The following is a 20688-nucleotide window of genomic DNA, read 5'->3' on the forward strand; positions in this document are numbered from 1 at the left end:
TTCTACACCACCTTTTATTACGCGTCCTCCCATCCCTAGATTCATATCACACATATATTACACACCACAGAGTAAAACATGGTTTGATAATGTTTTATTGTCTACACTACATATAAGTGTATAAATGATTAAAATAATTTGTTGATACATGCAATGCAATCAAGCCCAACATTTAGAATTCTAAAAGTGATTCTATATAATGACTTAAATAAGAGATAAAATAACAAATTAACATGTATTTAATGTTTTAGCTAACTCTAACAAAGCAGGAATGCTATTATCTACAATCATTCTAAAAATAATTTAGAACATCTAACAATGTTTACAATTACAGTTCAGTTATGAGACAGACATCAAAAACTTGGCTATGAGCTGCCGTGCTGTTCTTAGACGCTCTAATCGGTCCTTCAAACTCCTCCTACGCTGAGCTACACCAGAATCCTCTCGGATAAGCTTCATGGCATTCTGACCTCCGATCATGCTCAACATGGCAGTCTGAAGCTGGGAGAAGTACTGGTCCAGCACATGGTACTGCACTATGAGGGGCACCTGGTTGGCCAGACGGTCTGACGTGATCTGACATGCATGCACACACACACACACACACACACACACACACACACACACACACACACACACACACACACACACACACACACACACACACACACACACACACACACACACACACACACACACACGCACACACACACATACACACATACCATACTAGTTACCAGATCAAGTAGACAGCATACTTCTTCATAGTATTTATGGCTTTAATGATAGCATACCTGGAAGTAGGCATTTAGATGCTGAGCCATCTCCTTGACATCAGCATTGGCTGTATTAATGGTAAGAAAACGTTGCTTCTGCATTTTCTGTTTGACAGCCTCTAGCTTGAGGCTGTAGAGACCATCTTGTGAATAGACAATCTTCTCCATTTTAAATTGAGAATGTATTTTCTCTAGGGCTTTTCCATGCTCCTGTTCAAGCAGATCCTCAATCGGCTCTTTAGCTGCCCTCAGAAGATTGGGAAAGGCCTCAAAATGGGAGCTGACCAACTTGTTCACACAGGAGTGAACAATGACTTACAGAAATAAGAGAAAACAACAAGTATAGTCAGGACACTCTAAAGACAGTAGGATAAGCAGATTATGGCAGATTCCCTCATGCACTGACTCATTCAATGTGTCTGTTCTGGCTGTAAACACACAATAGAAAATAAAACAGAAAATACACTTTAAAAGTCCTTCAAAATATAAAGGTTTCCTTTCCAGAATAGAAAAAATTGTGTTTGTACTGGTAATTTGCCTATGCGTAAGAGCCTGTGCAGCCAGCAGCCAGTGTAAGAGAGGCTGTCTTTTTGAGAATACTCTACATACACACCCAAACACACACACACACACACACACACACACACACACACACACACACACACACACACACACACACACACACACACACACACACACACACACACACGTAAGCTGTTATTTACCAATGATGTCTTTCAATAACTGTATAGCAGGTTCCTCCATCTCCTGTACATCATTCTTGACAATGTTTTCAAATGTTCTGTAATTAACAAACCCAGGGAGCTCCTTTCCCCTACAGTTCTTGGTGTATTCTTCAACTTCATCATGGATGTTTTCCTCAACTTGAAAAAGAAACAGGACACAGGGGGCATATATTCTGTTACACGTGGCTACGCATAGCCATATGTACTGTAGCATATCATTTTTAAACCTGGTTATCAATTAAAAGTTAATATAGAAAAATATTTGATGAATTAATTTTCATTCCACTAATTCCACTTATATTTCCTTTTTTAGATCATGTAACTCACGTCTAATAGCCTTGTCATCCAGTTGCTTTTTCCATTTTCTAAACTGATACCTGATATTAGTAAAAACTTTGGGCTCTGAGTTTTGGGTGACTTCCTCTGCTCTCATCACATCTGAAAGGACTTGGTTGAAGTTATTGATTTTCTGTAAAATACCAGAACCAATATGTCAAATTTAATGCTTTTTGTTTGTTTGGTTGGTTGGTTGGTTGTTTTTTTTTTGTTGTTGTTGTTGTTGTTTTGTTTTTACCCTAATGAGAAAATTGTTTTTCTCAGTGTCTTCTTTAGGAACTCCATCTCCAAGTGTTCTTAAGTCAATAACTGTTTTCTCCAATTTGTCCTCAACTTGTTTGTGCAACTGTGGGAGTAAGTTCTGAAGATGAAAAACAAACAAACACAGGAATGAATGAATGAATGAATGAATGTGTCATTCCATTACAGAAAATGCAGAACACAATAGGCATTATTGGATTTTGTCTTTTATCTTACATTAATGTGGTTTACCAGTTCACTGGTCAATCTCTCTGCAAGCACAGGCACTGTGGCTTTCCTTTCCTCCAAGAGAGGTCTTAAGACAAAAAACTTACAGGATATAAAATATGTCTAAAATCAACCCTAGAGACAGTATTCTTATAATAGGTGTTGTAATTGGTTTACACATTACCCCAAATCTAAAATGACATGACATATCTTCATTTGTTTATTGCAGTAATTGAAATTAATCTTTTAATGATATTCTATAGTATAATGAGTATGTCTTGCCTGAAATGTGGATGATCCTGAAAAAAGTTTTTCTCATTTTGGAGAGCGTTAGACAGACTAAGATTCTCATTGATGTCTTGCTGGCCACGGCACTTCACGATCATGTAGCCCTTTTTTAGTGGGATCACCTGGTTATTTACTGTGTTTACTACACTCTCCTCTGCACCTTTATCCACTAAGTCAGGTTTGGTAAGGATGCCTATACAAATGGATTACATATATTTTAGTAACATGTCACCTTAACACAAAGCTTGATGAATTATACAGTTATATTACCCAGGGTTCGCTGTCCATTTGGATCCACTTTGTTTGTCATCTTCAGTGCCTCAGTGGTGGCAATGTCAATGTTTGCAGGGACAACCACCAAGCTAATAGTTTCTTGTCTTTTAATAAATTTCTCAATGAGATCTTTTATCTGTTCAACAAATAAAACATAATCAGAGTAAAGAGATGTTTTGAGGTTCCAACAATTACACAGGAGTATTTTAGCTGGCTAGCTATATTTGTAGACAGATAGATAGACAGACGTCACTGAGATCATATTTTTCCTCATTCTTATGTTTGATCTAAAGCTCTTGACCTGTGAATCATTTTATACATGTAGTCACGTGATTAACTGATTCATGAATGAGTAAATGTACAGTTTTAAAGCAAGGCATAACAACAACAAAATAGGCTAAAGCAATGGGTGTTATGTCCTTAATGTTAAAAATATAAAAAGTGTGTAAATCACATAAAAACAAAATTACAAAGAAAACTGGGATAAAATTGAAGGAATATAATCCGCTTTTCTCGATTTTGTCTCACCTGCATCTCAATGTCAATTGGCTGGTCACCTGTTGCCACCCTGGCAATGCCTGGCAGGTCAATAAGGGTGAGATCAGGAACTTCACTGGATTTGATCTCTAGAGAGATCATCTGGTCACTGATTCCCTTCCCCTTTCCAGCCAAGGCATTCTGGGCTATAAAGAAAAGCACACTTTTCCCTTTCTCTGTGCAGGTGTGTAAACCCTAAAATACGAGGTATTTTTTATAAACAAGATAGGTATTTTATTTTTAAAAAAGTATGGAATACAGACCACTTGAAACAGCACTCCCCACATCTGATGGTCTTTGAAGAACCTTCACTTGGTCCTTGTATGTTAGAACTGCAGACCATGAGGCATCATTTTCAACTCTCTTTAGTTTCAAAACCAAAGGGCAGCGGGTCACAATACCTATAAATTAAATTGGAGCCATTTAGCTTGAATCATTTCTATAATAGTTTTCTGTCTGTTGAATGAGAATGTATAGGCATGTGTGTGTGTGTGTGTGTGTGTGTGTGTGTGTGTGTGTGTGTGTGTGTGTGTGTGTGTGTGTGTGTGTGTGTGAGTGTGTGTGTGTGTGCGTCTCACCTGTGCCTCTAGGCAAGGCCACCCCCGAAAGGGCCTCCAATACGGAGCTCTTTCCCGAACTCTGATCACCTATAACAGCAATGGCTGGCAAATTCAGGTCCTTCTCTACTCCTAGAGACCGTAGACTGTCCACAAGATCAATGTAAGGACGCACCTTGTCCTCGTAGTGCTGGTTTAGGGTATTACTCATTCCTTCAGATATATTTTTGTTGTTTTTCTTTAGTGACATAGCAGCAATTATACTTCTACATGGTGAAAAAAAACTGTGTAAAGGAAACTTCAGAAATGCAGCATATAACATTTACAGTAGACCCCTATCTTGCCAGAAGCAGACTGCCAACAAAAAGAACTAAAGGTACATATATTCCGGATTCAGGTTTATTATGTTTCATAGTGGTGCAGCAGGTAGGGTTGTGGCATTACAGCTATAAGCTCCCCAGATGAATTAATCCTGAGGTCAAGTCTGTCTGTTTAGAGTTTCACATGTTGGCTTCCTTGGGATTCTCTGTTTTTTTCCCTCACCACCCAGAAATATGGTAGGTGGATGGACAACACTAAAATAATCTTATATCTGAAGATTAAGCTTTGGCATCACTTAGGCATGTATACTTAGTCATGTTCTGAGCACTGCATCCATTTTCAATGCAATGTCCATTATTATTATTATTATTATTATTATTATTATTATTATTATTATTATTATTATTATTATTATTATTATTATTATTATGTGTCATAATTATATTCAGATATACACACATACAACACACAAAAATACTTCATTGTTATAAATATCTGAGCAAAGTATATTTTTTTCGCAGTTCAGTCTTCCTTCACAGCTCAATAAATAATAAAGTAGATTTTACGAATTACAAACTTAGTAAATTTAAATGTATTAAATGAACATGAATATCACAAACTACAGATTACAGAATTACAAGAGATTATCATTTTAGAGTAACCAAGTTATACTCCTATTTTGTAAGCCATACTGTGGCATAGAACTACTCTGTTGTTAACAAATATTAATGTATATACCATATAAATGGACATTTTAATAAATCTTATTCCGTCTGTAACCTAGTTAATGTACGTTAGATTATTTACCTGTTTTATCTCTAGTAGGCTTCCCACGTAACGTGTGTGCAGTTCAAGAACAGAACTCTGTGTGTGTGTGTGTGTGTGTGTGTGTGTGTGTGTGTGTGTGTGTGTGTGTGTGTGTGTGTGTGTGTGTGTGTGTGTGTGTGTAGCCTACTGGGTTTTGACTAGGGAGTATTTAGAGAGAACCTTCTCTTTCATTTTACTCCTTATATTATTTGTTTCTAGTTTCGTTTCTTAGAAAATGACAGGCATACCGGTTTCATATTCTAGGGGCGTAACTGTGGGCACATAATGTTCCTCTGTTCAGTGTTTGCACAGCGGTATGATCAGATTAATGTATTCATTTGTCTTAAATTTCATAATATACCAAGTACGAGTATGTTATATCGATCCAGAATGTCATTTCTTCATTCTAAATTTTATAAACCTACTGCCTGGTGCTATATTTTGGTTTCTTTTTACCCCTCTGCAAGACAGTGTAGGGATGGAAACCAAAGCAATGAATGGAATGCAAAGTTGTAAACAAATGCTGGTTTAAGGGATGCCCTTTATATACAGACATAAAAACAAACAGGTCTGTACAAACAGATCATGAAGGTTTGTTTGTTGGTTTAAACCAGTGTTAATTTCGTCTGACGAGACGAGACGAAATATGTTCGTCAACAACCTTTTTTTTCATGACTAAGACGAGACGATGACAAGACTGCACCACTGTCCAAAAACGCTGACTAAGACTAAATTAACATGCATTACTGTTGACGAAAAAAGACGAGACGAAAATGTTTTGTATAAAATAAAAACTAAGATAAAATCTCTCTTCATTTTAGTATACAATTGTCTCTGCTTTTTACAGGCCTCATACGCCTGTGGCTGCAACACGAAACTGCTGAACAATTGTATTGCTTCCGCTAAAGAAAATAGTGCGCTCCATCTCTACGGATAGAATCCTGTGTGGCCATGGCAATGCTCTGTTTTTCATGGCAACGGTGTGTTATAGTTAGCAGCGGTCTGTTATCAAGAAATAAAATAGTGTGTGTGTCCAATGTCTAGGCGGCTTTTTGTGTTAAATGATGTGTTAAACTTGTGTTTTTGTGTTAATTTTCCTGTCGCTGCGCAGGCTCTTTTATTGTACATGACAGCTTATGTCCCGATGACTGGTCTTTGCATTACGAATAAAAGCAGTATCAATAAAGTAAAAAATGTGATGTGCAGTCAAGTTCGAGTGTATGCACTGTTTAAACGAGTGTTCTCAACTTCTCACTGATACTTTTGTGATTCGTGGAGTTTTGAAAAGTTTTATAGCCTTGATATTGTTTCTTATATAAAAGTGGTGACAGAAAAAAACAGCACCCCCAACCTGAAACCTCTCCCCATGCCCCTGTCACAATCACATCATAATCAAAATGAATAATTAGGCTTTAAAGCAAATGTATATGTAAGGGAATCAAGTTTAACAATTACATGTAATATTGCTCCAAATATCATCAATAACGGTGTGTGCAATACCTTATATAACTTGCATTAAGTTGGTAATTTACTTTATATATATATATACATACACCTACAGTTTTGATCTTAGGCTTTTCATTAATCAGCATTAATGTGTTATTTTAAAAAAAGACTACACTTTTTTGACTAAAACTAAACTAAAATTGAAAGACTTTTAGTCGACTAAAACTTGACTAACAAAAAAAGATATGTGAATGACTACAGTAAATATGACTAAAACTAACAAGGACATTTGGCCCAAGACTGACTAATACTAAATTAAAAATAGGTGACGAAAGTAACACTAGTTTAAACAATTTAAGGGACCCATCATTTCAGCTACACAGTCATAACCATATTATGTTCTGTTTTTTTTTATTATTTTATTGTCGAAATGCCCGGTACAAAAACATGATTTAGTCCATGTGGGGTGTATAGGAAGTGTACCATGCAAATCTTGGTTCGATTCCTGGGCAGGGAGATAATCACTTGCTTAACAAAACCTAATTGCTGAACAAACTGAGGCATTAATACAAAAATCAAAGGTGAACATGTCATAATGTGTGTTTAAAATTTGACAATTTACAATAGTTAGCTTGACAATCAAGCAGCCCCATATCATGACAGTCTCTCTTCTGTACTTCACCATGGTAATAGTGTTCTTGGGATCATGCAAAAACCTTCTTTCTTCAAATATCTTAAGCAGAATTCTTGGTAAATTGTTATCTGAACAGGTTATATTGATCCAAAAGTGTTCTGATTTATTTAAGTTTTTGCTGGAGCTCTGTGGATTTTTTACTTTAAGGTTTTTTACAACAATGTTGTCTCTAAGTACTTCATGACTTTCCTTTCCCTTCACAACGTTACTGGTAATGAAATGAATGAACTAAAATGAAGGAATGGCAGTTCATTTCAGTTCGCCACCCAACAAGGTGAGAAAAAGGTTGATATTTTGGCTTTTTATATGAATGTTATTTATTTATTTATTTGTTTGTTTGTTTGTTTGTTTGTTTGTTTGTTTGTTTGTTTGTTTGTTTATTTATTTATTTTTTAATTACAGGGACAATGCATATTAATAAACATTTTTGTCAATATGCCAGAGTTAGCCAGATGGCTATTTTTCACCTGTAGTCCCTGAGACAGATGGTAATAGTCACCCTAAAAAGATAAAAGTAAATAAAAGTACATATTGAAATAACAATAAAGCTACAATACATTTAATAAAAGTACTACTGTAAGTATTAGCTATGATGTACATTAGAAACACAAGAGCCAGCAATCAAACAAACATCAGACAAATACTGTACATGAACACATTCACACACAATAAACAAAAAACCATCAGGGGGCAACAAGAGCAGGTCAAAAACTAAGCTAATGTTGACAGCTCTGGTTTATAGCGAACCACTTCTTTAACTGGATCTTAAATGTACTACACGTGTTCAGGTTTCTTATGTTTATAGTGCTAAGGTTCCACTGAGTAGCAGCTCGAACAGAAAAAGCGGTTTGGCCAAATACACTTTTCCTAAAGGGAATGATACAATGTACTGATTGAACGACACAAAAACACTCTCTGGCACCACTTGCTGGTGTATTAATGTAACCTATGGAATCGGTCACATAACGGTGGGGTGCACAATGTTTGAAAGCCAATGTTGACATTTGAAATCACCTAAACAAACACTCCCCTAACCCAAATGGGTGTCACCCCTGTTTTGATCGCTCCGCCTCACACATACATACGTAACCCAGACAACTATTGTGGCGGAACCTGCTAGGGCAACTGGCCGAGGGGATATTTTTATCAATAAATGAACTCAATGAGTAATACTATGGTATTGCAAATGTGTTTTTGTAGTAATGTGTGTTGTACCATGAAAAGTTTAGCTCCGTTTTACGCAGAAGACGACGGTCAACACCTAGAACCCGAAGCAGAGGTAACGGCAGGTATCCACCATGTCATTGTTTCAATCGCTTTCTGCTAATGTCAGACATGCGCACTGAACACTCTCTGCCGTATATTGACAAGACACGCCCCTTTCTGCAAATTGGCTACACCTTTGTTTTGTTAGTTGGCCCGACTCAGTTTTCTGAAGCAGTTTTCATACATCGTGCCCCCAGCCTTTAATGAATCAGTGAACAAATCAATCCAAACAGTAAATGGAATAAAAATACTAGTTACTTAAGTTACTACCATGATAACCTCTAATCTCAGGCTCAAAATCTGGACCTGGGAGATACCCAACTGTCCCATGCTCTTCACATTCTACATTCTAGAAGTGACAACTCTGAGAAGACAACAAAATAATGTGCTATCATCTTTAAAATCCTATTATTAATGCTACATGCTACATGGCCAAAATTATGAGGACACTTGACAATCACACCCATATGTGGTTCTTTGTGTTTTGACACTACAGTAGGTGGCCCAAACCTGTTCCTGCACGAACAATGCAAGTTTGCTGCACTGAGCCCTTTGGGATTAACAAGAAAGGCAATTGTTCTCCAGGCCACTTTACCCAATAGTAGTGTCTGATCTCACTAATGATCTTGTAACTGAATGGCTGCATATAACATTTAGTGCTGAGCTTTCCTAGAAGAATAATGTTTTTTATAACAAAAAATGGGATGCTAAATCTGGAAAATGGTGATAACAAGCACATTTAAGTGTGATAGTTAGTTGTCCACAATCTCTCAGCAATATGATGGCAAATATGTTATATGCTTATTTAAATCTTTCTTTATAATAAAATGTATTTAATTGTCCCTCTACAGATGAAGCTTATTTGAGTTACTTACTAGTCTAAACTTATTTTAATTGAAATTATAAGTGTTGTTCACCCATAACCTACTCTGTTTCATCTTTCTATTTTTAAACACAGCTTTTCATTTGTGGAACTTTCACCACGTATCTACTGACATCTGGCATGCCATGTGAAATAAATTGTCATTTAAAATGAAAACACAACATTAAAATATTTTTACTTTAGTTTATTAATCTGCCACAATGTGCACAAGAGATTCTCCATTTACAGACAGCACTGACAGATATAATAGCCTTGTTGTATGCATACAGCTATTTGAAATGGTACACTGTACAGTGGCCCAGAGACATAGCTTAATTTGCAGTTTTTGTAATAAAAGTCAGGCTTAGTTAAACAGAGAGCCAGAGGTAGGAAGATACATTTGAGGCCAGAGTGGTAAAACTGAGAGGAACACCACAACAGACTGTTAGATTTGAACTTTGCATTATTTAGAGTATGGAAGGTGTGTAGTCCTCCTGTAGTTGTGGTGTTTTCTTCTATCTGTCCCTCACACATGATGATCACAGCCAAGCAGTTCCTTGGCCACATCCTGCTTCGGAGGCAGGATCCTGGCAGTAACAAATGTTTTGGGAGACTCATAGCGGTAGAAGTCGTCATCAATCACAACGGACACACCGTGTGGGTCACACATGGCAGTATCAACATGCTTATATGGGATTGGATGTGCCTCTGTGTGGGTAGGTGGTTCATGGGACAAGTCTACATCATATAGTTTATTACCTGTAAATCACATAAAGGCACAGAAAGACAGCAGGGTTAGGTCTAACTTATCATACATATGAAAAACTACCAAATCATTTGATATTATCACTGTATTGTTGTTTATTTATTTTTTTTTACCTTGGATGACATGAACAATGGACACATTAGGACAAATAAAGGCAGCATCTATATGACCCTCCAGGCCAAGTGCCTCCTTCACACTTTTGGGGTAACCCTCTCGGAGTGTGTGAGGCTCTCCTTGCTTGTGTGATATGTTATAGACATACACTTTGTCATCCTGCAAGGAACCAACAAATACCAAAAGGTAATTACTACTACACTGTCTGTGTTTGTAATACAAGTTACATTATTATAAGTTGGTTAGAAATCATGTTGGAAATGTCTCATTTTATTGGCACTAACCTTGACAATGTGAATGTGATCTTCATGGGCAAAGGCAGCATCAATATCATCATGCAGACCTTTAAAGGCACTTTCAATAGTGCCAGCATGATATTTGTCATCGATTTTACTGAGATAGTGGTGGCCTAATAAATGAGAATGAAAAGAGAATTTAAGAAAGAAAGTTTTAAACCGAGAAAATTTTCTCAATTGTGTTTGTTAAAATGTAACTGAGACACAATAGTTATATATTTGTAGCCATGTTATAAGTTACTGTGTCATGCATCCACTAACCTCTGAAAGCAAACAGGTCATGATCATCATCCTCAGTGATAGCATCCAAGTGCACATGGCTGCATTGCTCTCTTTCAATGTGTTCTGCCTCCGTCTTATCACCTAATACAGAAGGGTATCATGCCATCAAAAATAACCTGAATTTCAGTGATAGACTTCGTAGACACCATCTTTTTCTACCTCTTGCTATTTACATACCATAATGGGGACAACTCATGAAGTATTCACGGGCTTCCTTTGGATATTTTCCATGAACCTCGCCAGTATTGGGGTTGAACTTGGAGAAATCATGGCCATGCAGACAGTAATAATGTCCTGCATACCGGAAGGCAGCGGAGCAGTTGGGCATGCTTTTGAATTCTTTCTCATGAACCTCCTTAGTGTCAATGTCAAAGTGGTAAATTTCGTGTTCTAGATTATAAAGATGTATAGGTAATGGTTAATGGTTCGTAAATTTATTCACCATGCTAATCCATTTAATAAACACTTTAAAGCTATTTTATAATGCAGTTAAATGTCATACCCTTGAAAAAGACTACAGTGTTATTGGGACAGTCAGGCTTGTGGCACTCAACTGCAGCATCCAAATGGTCTGGAATACCAGGGAATACCTCAGAGATGGATTTTGGAAAGCCATCTTCCAGCTTGTGATTTTCATAGCTGAAAACCTTGTCATCCTAAATAGAAGGGCACAGAATATTTAAATTTAAATTAAATAGCTTAAATATTGAAAACCACAGTAAACCACCAATACAGATAGAACATATAAGAGAAAGCTTAAAAAGCTTGACTGTGCTAATATGTGAGTGAAAGTGAATATAATGTACCAGGAAGAAATACAAGTGCTCATGGTGGTCAGGACTGTCCTCAGATGGCATACGGAATGCTGCATCCACGTGTCCCAGCAGATGGTCATCCAACTCAGGGAAGGTCTTGTTTGTAAGCTCACCTTCACCATGGAACCCCTTAAACACATGATCGTCTGACAGCAGGCATCACCAAAAAAGGAAACCAAATAATTTTTTATTGGTTTACATATGATGGATATCAATATTTCTATAAAAATCAAAGTGCAACATCCCAACCTTTTGTATTTGTTCCCAGTAATAAGCTTTGCTATATAACATCTAAACATCAACATTAATATTAAATGTATTGTAACCTAAAAAATCCCACTGACAACATATTTAGATTTATTTGTTTTATTACAAAGGACTCCTTGATATTTTATGGTTATTTTTTACTCACCTTTAAAGAAGTAGTGAACTCCTTCCTTGTCCTCAATTGCAGCATCAAACACTAATTCACTGCAGCGATCAAAGTGGTGGCCGTGGTCATTGTCCTTGTGGCTATGGTCATTGTCCTTGTGGTGGTCGTTGCCATTGTTCTGGTGGTCGTTGCCATTGTTCTGGTGGTCGGCATGAGCCCCACTTACCTTTTCATCTGTATCAAACAACAGTCTTTTATTTAATACTGTATATTACTAAAACAGCATCCATTTAGAATATTTAATAGCAATCTTGAAACATATTTTTAATACAATACTTTTGCTGTTGCTCTTAAATTGATAGTTAGATTCTGTATGTAGACATAAAATGTGTACTGCAAAGCATAATGGGAATAGCAAATACTTTTCAGAGGTTTTTTTTGTGTGAGTCTGACTTGCTCAAACTTTAACTTACTTTCAACCTGGTCATGATGATGCCTGGAAACCAGGTATAGAAAGAAAGACAAGAAATAAAGGAGTTAGAATACAAAGTGATGTGACCGTTTTTGTTCAGGGATTATGACAGGCATAAGCAAAAATTTGAAATAATAATGCTTCAGACACAGATATAAACTGCACATGAAAAAACCTTTAAAAAAAAAGAAATTGACAAATTAATACTAGTTAAATAGCAAAAAAAAGTAGCAAGCAGCACATACGAGGGAGCTGCCAGGCAGAGAGAGAGAGCCAGGCAGATGGTGAAGGTCTGGATGAGTAGCCTCATAGTTAAGAGGATCCTCTGGTTTCACTGCAGACACAGCTCAGCTGAATGAGGTACAGAAGAACCTGGTACCCTTCCTTTTATAGCCAGTGTCAGAGAGAGCTACCAGACGAGGAGCAACTGTTTGCACTAATCAAATAGACGCCCACAGTTTGTTCAAAGAGGAGGTGGAAACACCCAGACTCACATACTCCCCCATGCTCATGTAACCTGATGTTCACCCCACACTCTGAGGTTGGTCAAGGTACATTGAGGAGAGTGCAAATATTGCCATCTTCATGAATTGCATATTTGTAGTATATGAATGTTGGTGGCTCTTCTCAAACTTGCTCTGCACTTCTGTTACTGATGAGATACCCATGACATCAAATCTACTAATAAATGCATTAATGCATCTCCATTGGGTATTTACTAATTATATACAGTTATATACAACATTAGTTTGTTTTTAATTTTAAACCTCAGTTCTTACATATTGCAAAAATAGGTCCTGGGATTGCTTTAAATAACATTTAACAAAACTTTGGCTGTGATTCATATCACATTTTTTTTAATTTCATTTTCTATGTGAATTATTAATTATTAGTAAGAAATTAAAATGTAATGCATTTATGTGCAATATCTTTGTGCACTGTACCTGTAAATTTAAATAATAAAAATGTATTATTAAATATGATATAGTATTCAAAAGATATCTCTAAATCTATTTAGTGCTGAGATATCGCATATTGAAAAAAATGAATAAGACTGTTCACCCTGGTAATGATTAACAGAGTAAACAGGGAGTCTCTCTTTCAGTATTATGTTGGAAAATTTTATTTTATTTTATTTATTTATTTTTATTTTATATAAACCCGCAGATGCAGATGGGACATTAAAAGTTTTGCTTATTAATCTATAAAAATAATATAAAAATAATTTCTACTGCTAAAATGTTTGTACTAATAACAGCATGTGTTTTTTTGTGTGTTTTCCCCCCCAAGTGGCTAGTTTAGCATCAGACTACACCCTATAGTATTTTATTATTTGTTGTGTATTATATGAGTTAAAGTGGGTTAACATTATAGATTCAAACCTAACTGTAATACTTTACTGTTACAGACTCAACATCTAGTGTTTTGTTAAAAAATGCACATTATGGTAGTACAGTGTGATTAACCTATGATTAATTAATTGCATAAGAAATAGAGACTATCTAAAGATCTTACTTTAGGAATAATAGAATAATACAAAAATATAGAATCTGATAAGTGAACAAAGCATTAGTTTTAAGGTTATCATTGTTAATTTCATCTCTGTAAAGCTCAAAAAGTCTTCAATTTTCTAATCAGTAAGTTTGGTCTCATCCAGTCCTTAAGCAGCAGTGCTTTACTTTTTCCACCTGAGTGCAACCGGACAAGTGGAGAATGTTCCCAGTGAGTCCAGTTGGATGTTATGGCATGACATTGCACAATATAAACATAAATAAATGCATAGTTTAACAATTTAATTACAAGTATACTTTTTTTAAAATTAGTATTAAATGTTTGAAATTGCTGAACAGTTCTCATAGCTGAGACCACAATGGATAGAATGCTTCTTTATAAAGACTGTTTGATTAAGCAAACTATTTCGTTTTGCATCTGCAAAACTAAGGATTATTGAGATTTAAGGCTGTACATTGAAGCATACATCATCAGTTGTAAAAGGTAAGAAAAAGAACTCAGCTCAAGCTTTATTGTCATTCTTCCACAATACACAGTACACAAAGAATGCTTAGACATCAATTTTATTGAATGTAATGCCACCTGCAGGCAAGAAACTTTATCATTTATTAAGTATTGGATTTATATTACATCTAATACTAAATCAGTATTGAAAAAAAATCATGACTGGTCATTACATTTCATGAAAATAAGGTCATAGTGACTTATTTACTTATTGCACATGATTCAAAATCCTGCTGTGGCATCTGGATAATCGCCCTCCTTTACTGGTGAATCTGGATTTTTAAATGCTCTTCCTAATATGCAATGCGAGTCTGGCTGTAAAAAAAAGTAATACTGAACATATTACAACTAAGCAAAAACATCTCTTATTCAATTCAATTCAATTTAATTCAAATGTATTTGTATGGCACTTTTGCCATACAAATACATTTTGTATGGACATTGTCGGAAGGCAGTTTTATTTATATATTAAATGTGTTTATCCCCATTCAAGCCTGAGCTGACCGAGGCAACTGTGGCAAGGTAAAACTCCCTTAGATGAAAGAGGAAGAAACCTTGACCAGACTCAAAGGGGAACCCATACTCATTTGGGTGACACTGGAGGGTGGAATTAAAAATATACAGTCTGACAAAAAAAAAAAAAAATACAGTTTAAATACAGAGTAAAACTCATGAAATATTGAGCTGCAGTTTGTTCAAATCCCAGAATGTTTGAAAAATATTTCTGGATTGTATACATATTATATATTAATAATGAGACATAAGTTCTTATTCTTCTTAGAATGGGATGTAGCCAGGGAGTCGGCAGTCTGGGGGCATCAGATATCATTATGTAATTCCCACTTATGGTTTTGTAGGTACACATAAATCAACAGGTTCATAATGAAAATTTACTTGAAAACAAGATCTGACCTTCACAGATGACCCAAATGAAGGTTTGTGCTTTACAGCTAAAGAAATCTTTAATGAGCATTTGTTTGGCTGGTGATGCACAAAGGTTCTCAGTGATTTATCAAATCCATGCCTCCTCTTTGACAAAAAAAATAAAAAATTGTCATATATTTTTTTTTAAGAAATGTTGTTACTCTAGATTAGGTGGAATCTAGGATTGAATTAAAAAGTGACTTAGTGTCTTAGAATTATACTGTAACAGCATAATTATTTTTTTTGTACTGAAGACTATAGTCCTCTGGTGGCCTGACAGGTTGCGAGAAGATATATTTACAGCATGCAAGTTGCACAACAAAAAATTGCTGAAATAAATAATAAGAACAGCAGTGCCAGAATCAGTCATATTTCTAGAAAACACAGTTAAAAGAAAGAAAGAAAGAAAACAAGCTATATATGTTAAGTGTCTAATTAGAATTTAAGACAGATATTTGCTTCTTAGCTTTAGCTCCAATTTAAACTTGTTGCACTTACCCTGATTCTCTAAAATAAATGAAGCTATGCTATTTTGTCAAAACAATATAATGGAAAAAATGAATGATCAAAAAATAAAACAGATAATGTTCTTTCGCTGCTGCAGATAAATGTTTTTGACACACTATTATAGTAAGGTTAATGAGGTACTGTGCTATTACAAATACACTTTTTGATAAGTTTTCCTCTGATTTTTTTTCTGCAATTTTTTACAGTATCCAAATGTAAACACATTTAAAGCATTTATCTTGTTAATGAAATGGCAGACATTTTTTACCGTGATGATGATGAAGATGAACCTCATGTGAGCGCTGACAGTTTGCAGAATTGGAAAATGTCCAATGTAAGGGAAAACATGACAAAGTCTTCTAAGGTGAAAAACCTTTTTCAGATTAGAAAGCTAAACAGATTTTAAAAAACTGCAATGACAAAGATACACAAAATTAGAGATAATGGTATAATAAAGAAATAATGTATGACCTGCTCTGTGCATATCATGTTCATGACTTTGATTAAAATTTGATAAATGTTGATGTGGCTTTATTTTAATTACTGCAAAAAGGATTTGCAAGGAGTAGTAAAATAATAAAAAATGATTACGTGCAAATGCAGCATTACACACCATCTTTTCTGTAGTGCACACATCATTTGCAATGTAAATCAGACCTAATGCTTAAGATGAACATTTTAGATAATAGTACAGTACCTCATTTATACCTTTTTTTTGCATTTTCTAAAAAAAATATGAACTTGCACTGAGTCAGTGACCGTGCGGACCCCAAATGAAAAGAAGCCAAGGCCACAAACCCGCTGCCAGATCTCCTGGCCTATGAACCCTGTCTTCTGTGCAACAACGCAATATTCTGTGGACTTGCTGATCCCCAACACTGACCTGCTGCATACCCCACAAACCTAAATTTTAGATGGAAAAAAATGCTCAATCTTACTTCTGTCCAGTTCACTTTAGCTCATTAACTTTAGATCATTTTCCTGTACAGTTCCATGTATTAATAGTGAGTGAATTCATTATGATCCTGCTTTATGAGCCATTTTCATGGATAGAATTTTTATTGAGAAGTCAAATTTGAAAAAAAAAAAAAAAACTCCAACAAAAAGAAGAAAATAATCTACAAAAAACAACCTATGCATTTAATTGTATTGGTTGGGATTGAGGGTAAAGTGTTCTCTGAGGAATAACAAAACAAAAACAATTATGGTTATGGATGTCAGTGTTTATTATCATTATTATCATAATAAGTAATAAGTAATAAGTACTTAATTAGAATAATGGAACACTGATAATAATGCAAGCGCACATGATGAGAACTTACTGAAGTCATCACTCTCTTCTATTTGCAGAAGAGATTATTTTATACTTGGCTTCATTTTGTTTTTGGAGTTTTCCCTTGCCACTGCTGCCTGAGTCACCTCAGACTTGCTCATTGGGGATAAATATATCTAATATTAATCTTGAATTTTGTATTCTATTAATCATTATATTATTCTTTATATTAACCTTTTGTTCTATGTTTATGTTCTGTAAAAAGCTGCTTTGAGACAATGTCAATTGTAAAAAGCACTATACAAATAAACTTGAATTGAATTGAACTTATGTTCCTGACATAAGATATATAGTACGTCTGTAACTAAAGAGAACATTATACTTTATATGAGCTAATTAATGTGGAGTTCTTAAATGTTATGATATGTCATCATCCAAATGCAAAAGGCAAATAAACAAACAAACCAAAAAAAAGTGGAAGCCAGGCAAAGTAGAGTAACCAAGACAAGGACAAGAAACATCTTGTGCTTAAGTTAATCTCTCAGAAATTCACGAGTTCACAAAAGTTGTTTTATATAATTTTACTAAATTAAATGGAGACTATTATCTGCAAACTAAACCCCATTTCTAGCTAATGAACCAGAAATAACTGAACTACTACATTCCTGCAAAGATTTGGATGTGAAAAATTTCCACTCTTAAGTGGAGATACATCTGTGAATTTTAACCTCATGTACTGATCTCTGTAGAGCTATCTGACCATTTAGTGTGATTATCTACCCTCCGTATCAAGCTTTAGTAGACATTGTTAGCTAAACCTATCTGATAAGAAGTCCTCAATAGGTTTGTGAAATACAGTCCTATGCAAAAGTTTTCCATGGTTTTCATTTATAAATACTTGGGTGTTTGGATCAGCAATTTCATTTCGAATGAATCAAATAACTGAAGGACACAGTAATATTTCAGTAGTGAAATGAGGTTTATTGGATTAACAGAAAATGTGCAATATTCATCAAAACAAAATTAGACAGGTGCATAAATTTGGGCACCCTTGCCATTTTGTTGATTTGAATACCTGGAACTACTTAGCACTGATTAATTGGAAAACACAATTGGTTTGAACTCATTAAGCCTTGAATTTCATAGACAGGTGCATCCAATCATGAGAAAAGGTATTTAAGGTGGCCAATTTGCAAGTTGTTCTTCTCTTTGACTCTTCTCTGAAGAGTGGCAACATGAAAGCCTCAAAACAGCTCTCAAATGACCTGAAAACAAAGATTTTTCAACATTATGGTTTAGGGGAAGGCTACAAAAAGTTAGTGCAGAGATATAAGCTGTCAGTTTACACTGTGAGGAACATAGTGAGGAAATGGAAGACCACAGGCACATTTCTTGTTAAGGCCAGAGGTGGCAGGCCACGTAAAATATTGTAGAGGCAAAGGCGCAGGATGGTGAGAATGGTCAAAAACCACCTCCAAAGACCTACAACATCAACTTTGCAATTCAACATCAACTTTGCAATTCAACAATTCAGCACACTTTGCACAAGGTGAAGCTGTACGGGAGAGTGATGTGAAAGAAGCCTTTTCTGCACACACGCCACAAACAGGGTCGCTTGAGGTACTGTATGCAAACGCACATTTGGACAAGCCAGCTTCATTTTGGAATAAGGTGCTGTGGAGTGATGAAACAAAGATTGAGTTATTTGGTCATAACAAGGGGCGTAATGCATGGTGGCAAAAGAACATAGCATTCCAAGAAAAACACTCACTACCCACTGTAAAATTTGGTGGAGGTTCCATCATGCTGTGGGGCTGTGTGGTCAGTGCCGGTACTGGGAATCTGGTTAAAGTTGAGGGTCGCATGGATTCCACTCAATATCAGCAGATTCTTGAGAATAATGTTGAGGAATCAGTCACGAAGTTGAAGTTATGCCGAGGTTGGATATTTCAACAAGACAACAACCCAAAACACTGCTCAAAATCTACTCGGGCATTTATGCAGAGGACCTGAATATCTTTGAACATCTGTTGGGTGATTTGAAGCGGGCTGTTCATGCTCGGCAACCATCAAACCTAACTGAACTGGAGATGTTTGTAAAGAGGAATGGTCCAAAATACATTCATCCAGAATCCAGACACTCATTACAGGCTTTAGGAAGTGTCTAGAGGCTGTTATTTCTGCTAAATTAGTCTGTACTAAATATTGATGCGATTTTTCTGTTTATATTTTTCTGCCCAAATTTATGCACCTGTCTAATTTTGTTTTGATGCATATTACACATTTTCTGTTAATCCAATAAACCTCATTTCACTACTGAAATATTACTGTGTCCTTCAGTTATTTGATAGATCAAAATGAAATTGTTGATCCAAACACGCAAATATTTATAAATGAAAATCATGGAAATTGTCAGGGGTTCCTAAACTTTTGCATAGGACTGTACCTTTCTGAAAAATAGTCATATTATAATGTCTGAAAACAAGCCTATTGAACTAATGTATTAACTCCAAACTAAAGGCTTTATGAGTTTGTACAGTAAATAAACCTAGACTACTTACCCAAAGAAAGGGTAAGTCTGGTATCTCTATAATATCACAATAAAATAAAAGAATAATGAATGAGTCCTCTCAAGGCTTATACTCGCAACTACACTTATACTCATCATAATGCCTGTTTCAGATTTTTCCAATATTACAGAGGTAATAAGGTCCTAATGGATAAACAATTACTTCAGAACTCCAGGACATGTTGATGGATGCAGCGTGTCAGTGAGTGTCCTGTCAGTTATACAGAGTGAAACTTTAATATTTGTTTGCTTGCTGATGGTTTTCAGACTGCTTTACAATCAGATACTAGAACTGTACTGTTCTACACTACAGTGTGTTGTGTTTCTTGATTGATTCTTTGTTCTAAATTTCAACAGAAATGTTGAGCATTTTCTAGTATTTGATAATAAACATGACATGAGCCCAGTATGGCATTACTGCTGTGAAGCACTTCTCAAACCACAAATGCATTTGCTTATCTCCCTTCAGTTGTGTGTGTGTGTGTGTGTGTGTGTGTGTGTGTGTGTGTGTGTGTGTGTGTGTGTGTGTGTGTGTGTGTGTGTGTGTGTGTGTATGTGTGTGTTTTGTTACTTTAAATATTTATTTTTATAAAGCAGCAGAATTATTGGAAGGATTACCATCTGTTGCAGCATCTGTGTGTACATTAATGAAGCATTAGTGCCAAGGTCCATCTCAGTCTAGAAAAATCCTCTTTGATAAATCTAACTCCACCCTATTTTATACTGTCACACTAACAAAAAATCTTTTGCATTTTAAATGTTGTAAGAATGGATTAAAATAGCAATAAATACCAGCCAACTCTGAACACTGAACTGCCTCTTTAATCAATACTGTAAAATCCTTAAAATCGGGAACAAACTTTTTCTCGTCCTGCATGGACAAGAAGAGATTTTTTTAAGGATA

General features: G+C 35.6%; 2 protein-coding genes across 4 annotated transcripts; both read right to left on the bottom strand.

Moving 5' to 3' along the window:
- Window positions 1–79: 79 nt before the first annotated feature.
- mxe (myxovirus (influenza virus) resistance E) lies at window positions 80–5793 on the bottom strand. Of its 3 annotated transcripts, none has more exons than XM_047815004.1 (12): window positions 5110–5793; window positions 4003–4247; window positions 3688–3825; window positions 3416–3570; window positions 2885–3023; window positions 2609–2807; window positions 2336–2414; window positions 2097–2219; window positions 1850–1991; window positions 1502–1660; window positions 795–1090; window positions 80–576 (listed from the first exon to the last, which is right to left on the bottom strand). In XM_047815004.1, the coding sequence occupies exons 2-12, from the start codon at window positions 4229–4231 to the stop codon at window positions 340–342; spliced, it is 1896 nt and encodes a 631-aa protein (XP_047670960.1). In that variant the 5' UTR covers window positions 4232–4247; window positions 5110–5793; the 3' UTR covers window positions 80–339. The 3 variants fall into 3 exon arrangements, with proteins under 3 accessions (XP_047670960.1, XP_026998033.2, XP_047670959.1); XM_027142232.2 differs by having other exon boundaries at window positions 4003–4194; window positions 5110–5792; XM_047815003.1 differs by lacking the exon at window positions 5110–5793 and having other exon boundaries at window positions 4003–5068.
- A 3774-nt stretch (window positions 5794–9567) lies between these two features.
- On the bottom strand, window positions 9568–12878 carry hpxa (hemopexin a). The gene is made up of 10 exons (XM_027142247.2): window positions 12741–12878; window positions 12497–12519; window positions 12063–12257; window positions 11642–11796; window positions 11338–11491; window positions 11013–11225; window positions 10815–10916; window positions 10542–10666; window positions 10257–10416; window positions 9568–10136 (listed from the first exon to the last, which is right to left on the bottom strand). The coding sequence occupies exons 1-10, from the start codon at window positions 12803–12805 to the stop codon at window positions 9904–9906; spliced, it is 1425 nt and encodes a 474-aa protein (XP_026998048.1). The 5' UTR covers window positions 12806–12878; the 3' UTR covers window positions 9568–9903.
- Window positions 12879–20688: the final 7810 nt, after the last annotated feature.

Source organism: Tachysurus fulvidraco, chromosome 6 (genome assembly GCF_022655615.1).
Source record: "Tachysurus fulvidraco isolate hzauxx_2018 chromosome 6, HZAU_PFXX_2.0, whole genome shotgun sequence".
Lineage (NCBI taxonomy): Eukaryota > Metazoa > Chordata > Actinopteri > Siluriformes > Bagridae > Tachysurus > Tachysurus fulvidraco.

Coding starts and splice junctions, on each gene's coding strand:
- mxe (XM_047815003.1), bottom strand. CDS start 4,303: ATGTTATATGCTGCATTTCTGAAGTTTCCTTTACACAGTTTTTTTTCA. Junction 3,024..3,415: donor CAATTGACATTGAGATGCAG/GTGAGACAAAAT, acceptor TTTGTTGAACAG/ATAAAAGATCTCATTGAGAA. Junction 2,220..2,335: donor AACTGGTAAACCACATTAAT/GTAAGATAAAAG, acceptor TTTCATCTTCAG/AACTTACTCCCACAGTTGCA.
- hpxa (XM_027142247.2), bottom strand. CDS start 12,805: ATGAGGCTACTCATCCAGACCTTCACCATCTGCCTGGCTCTCTCTCTC. Junction 10,917..11,012: donor CATGAGTTGTCCCCATTATG/GTATGTAAATAG, acceptor CTTCTGTATTAG/GTGATAAGACGGAGGCAGAA. Junction 10,667..10,814: donor TGACCTGTTTGCTTTCAGAG/GTTAGTGGATGC, acceptor CTCATTTATTAG/GCCACCACTATCTCAGTAAA.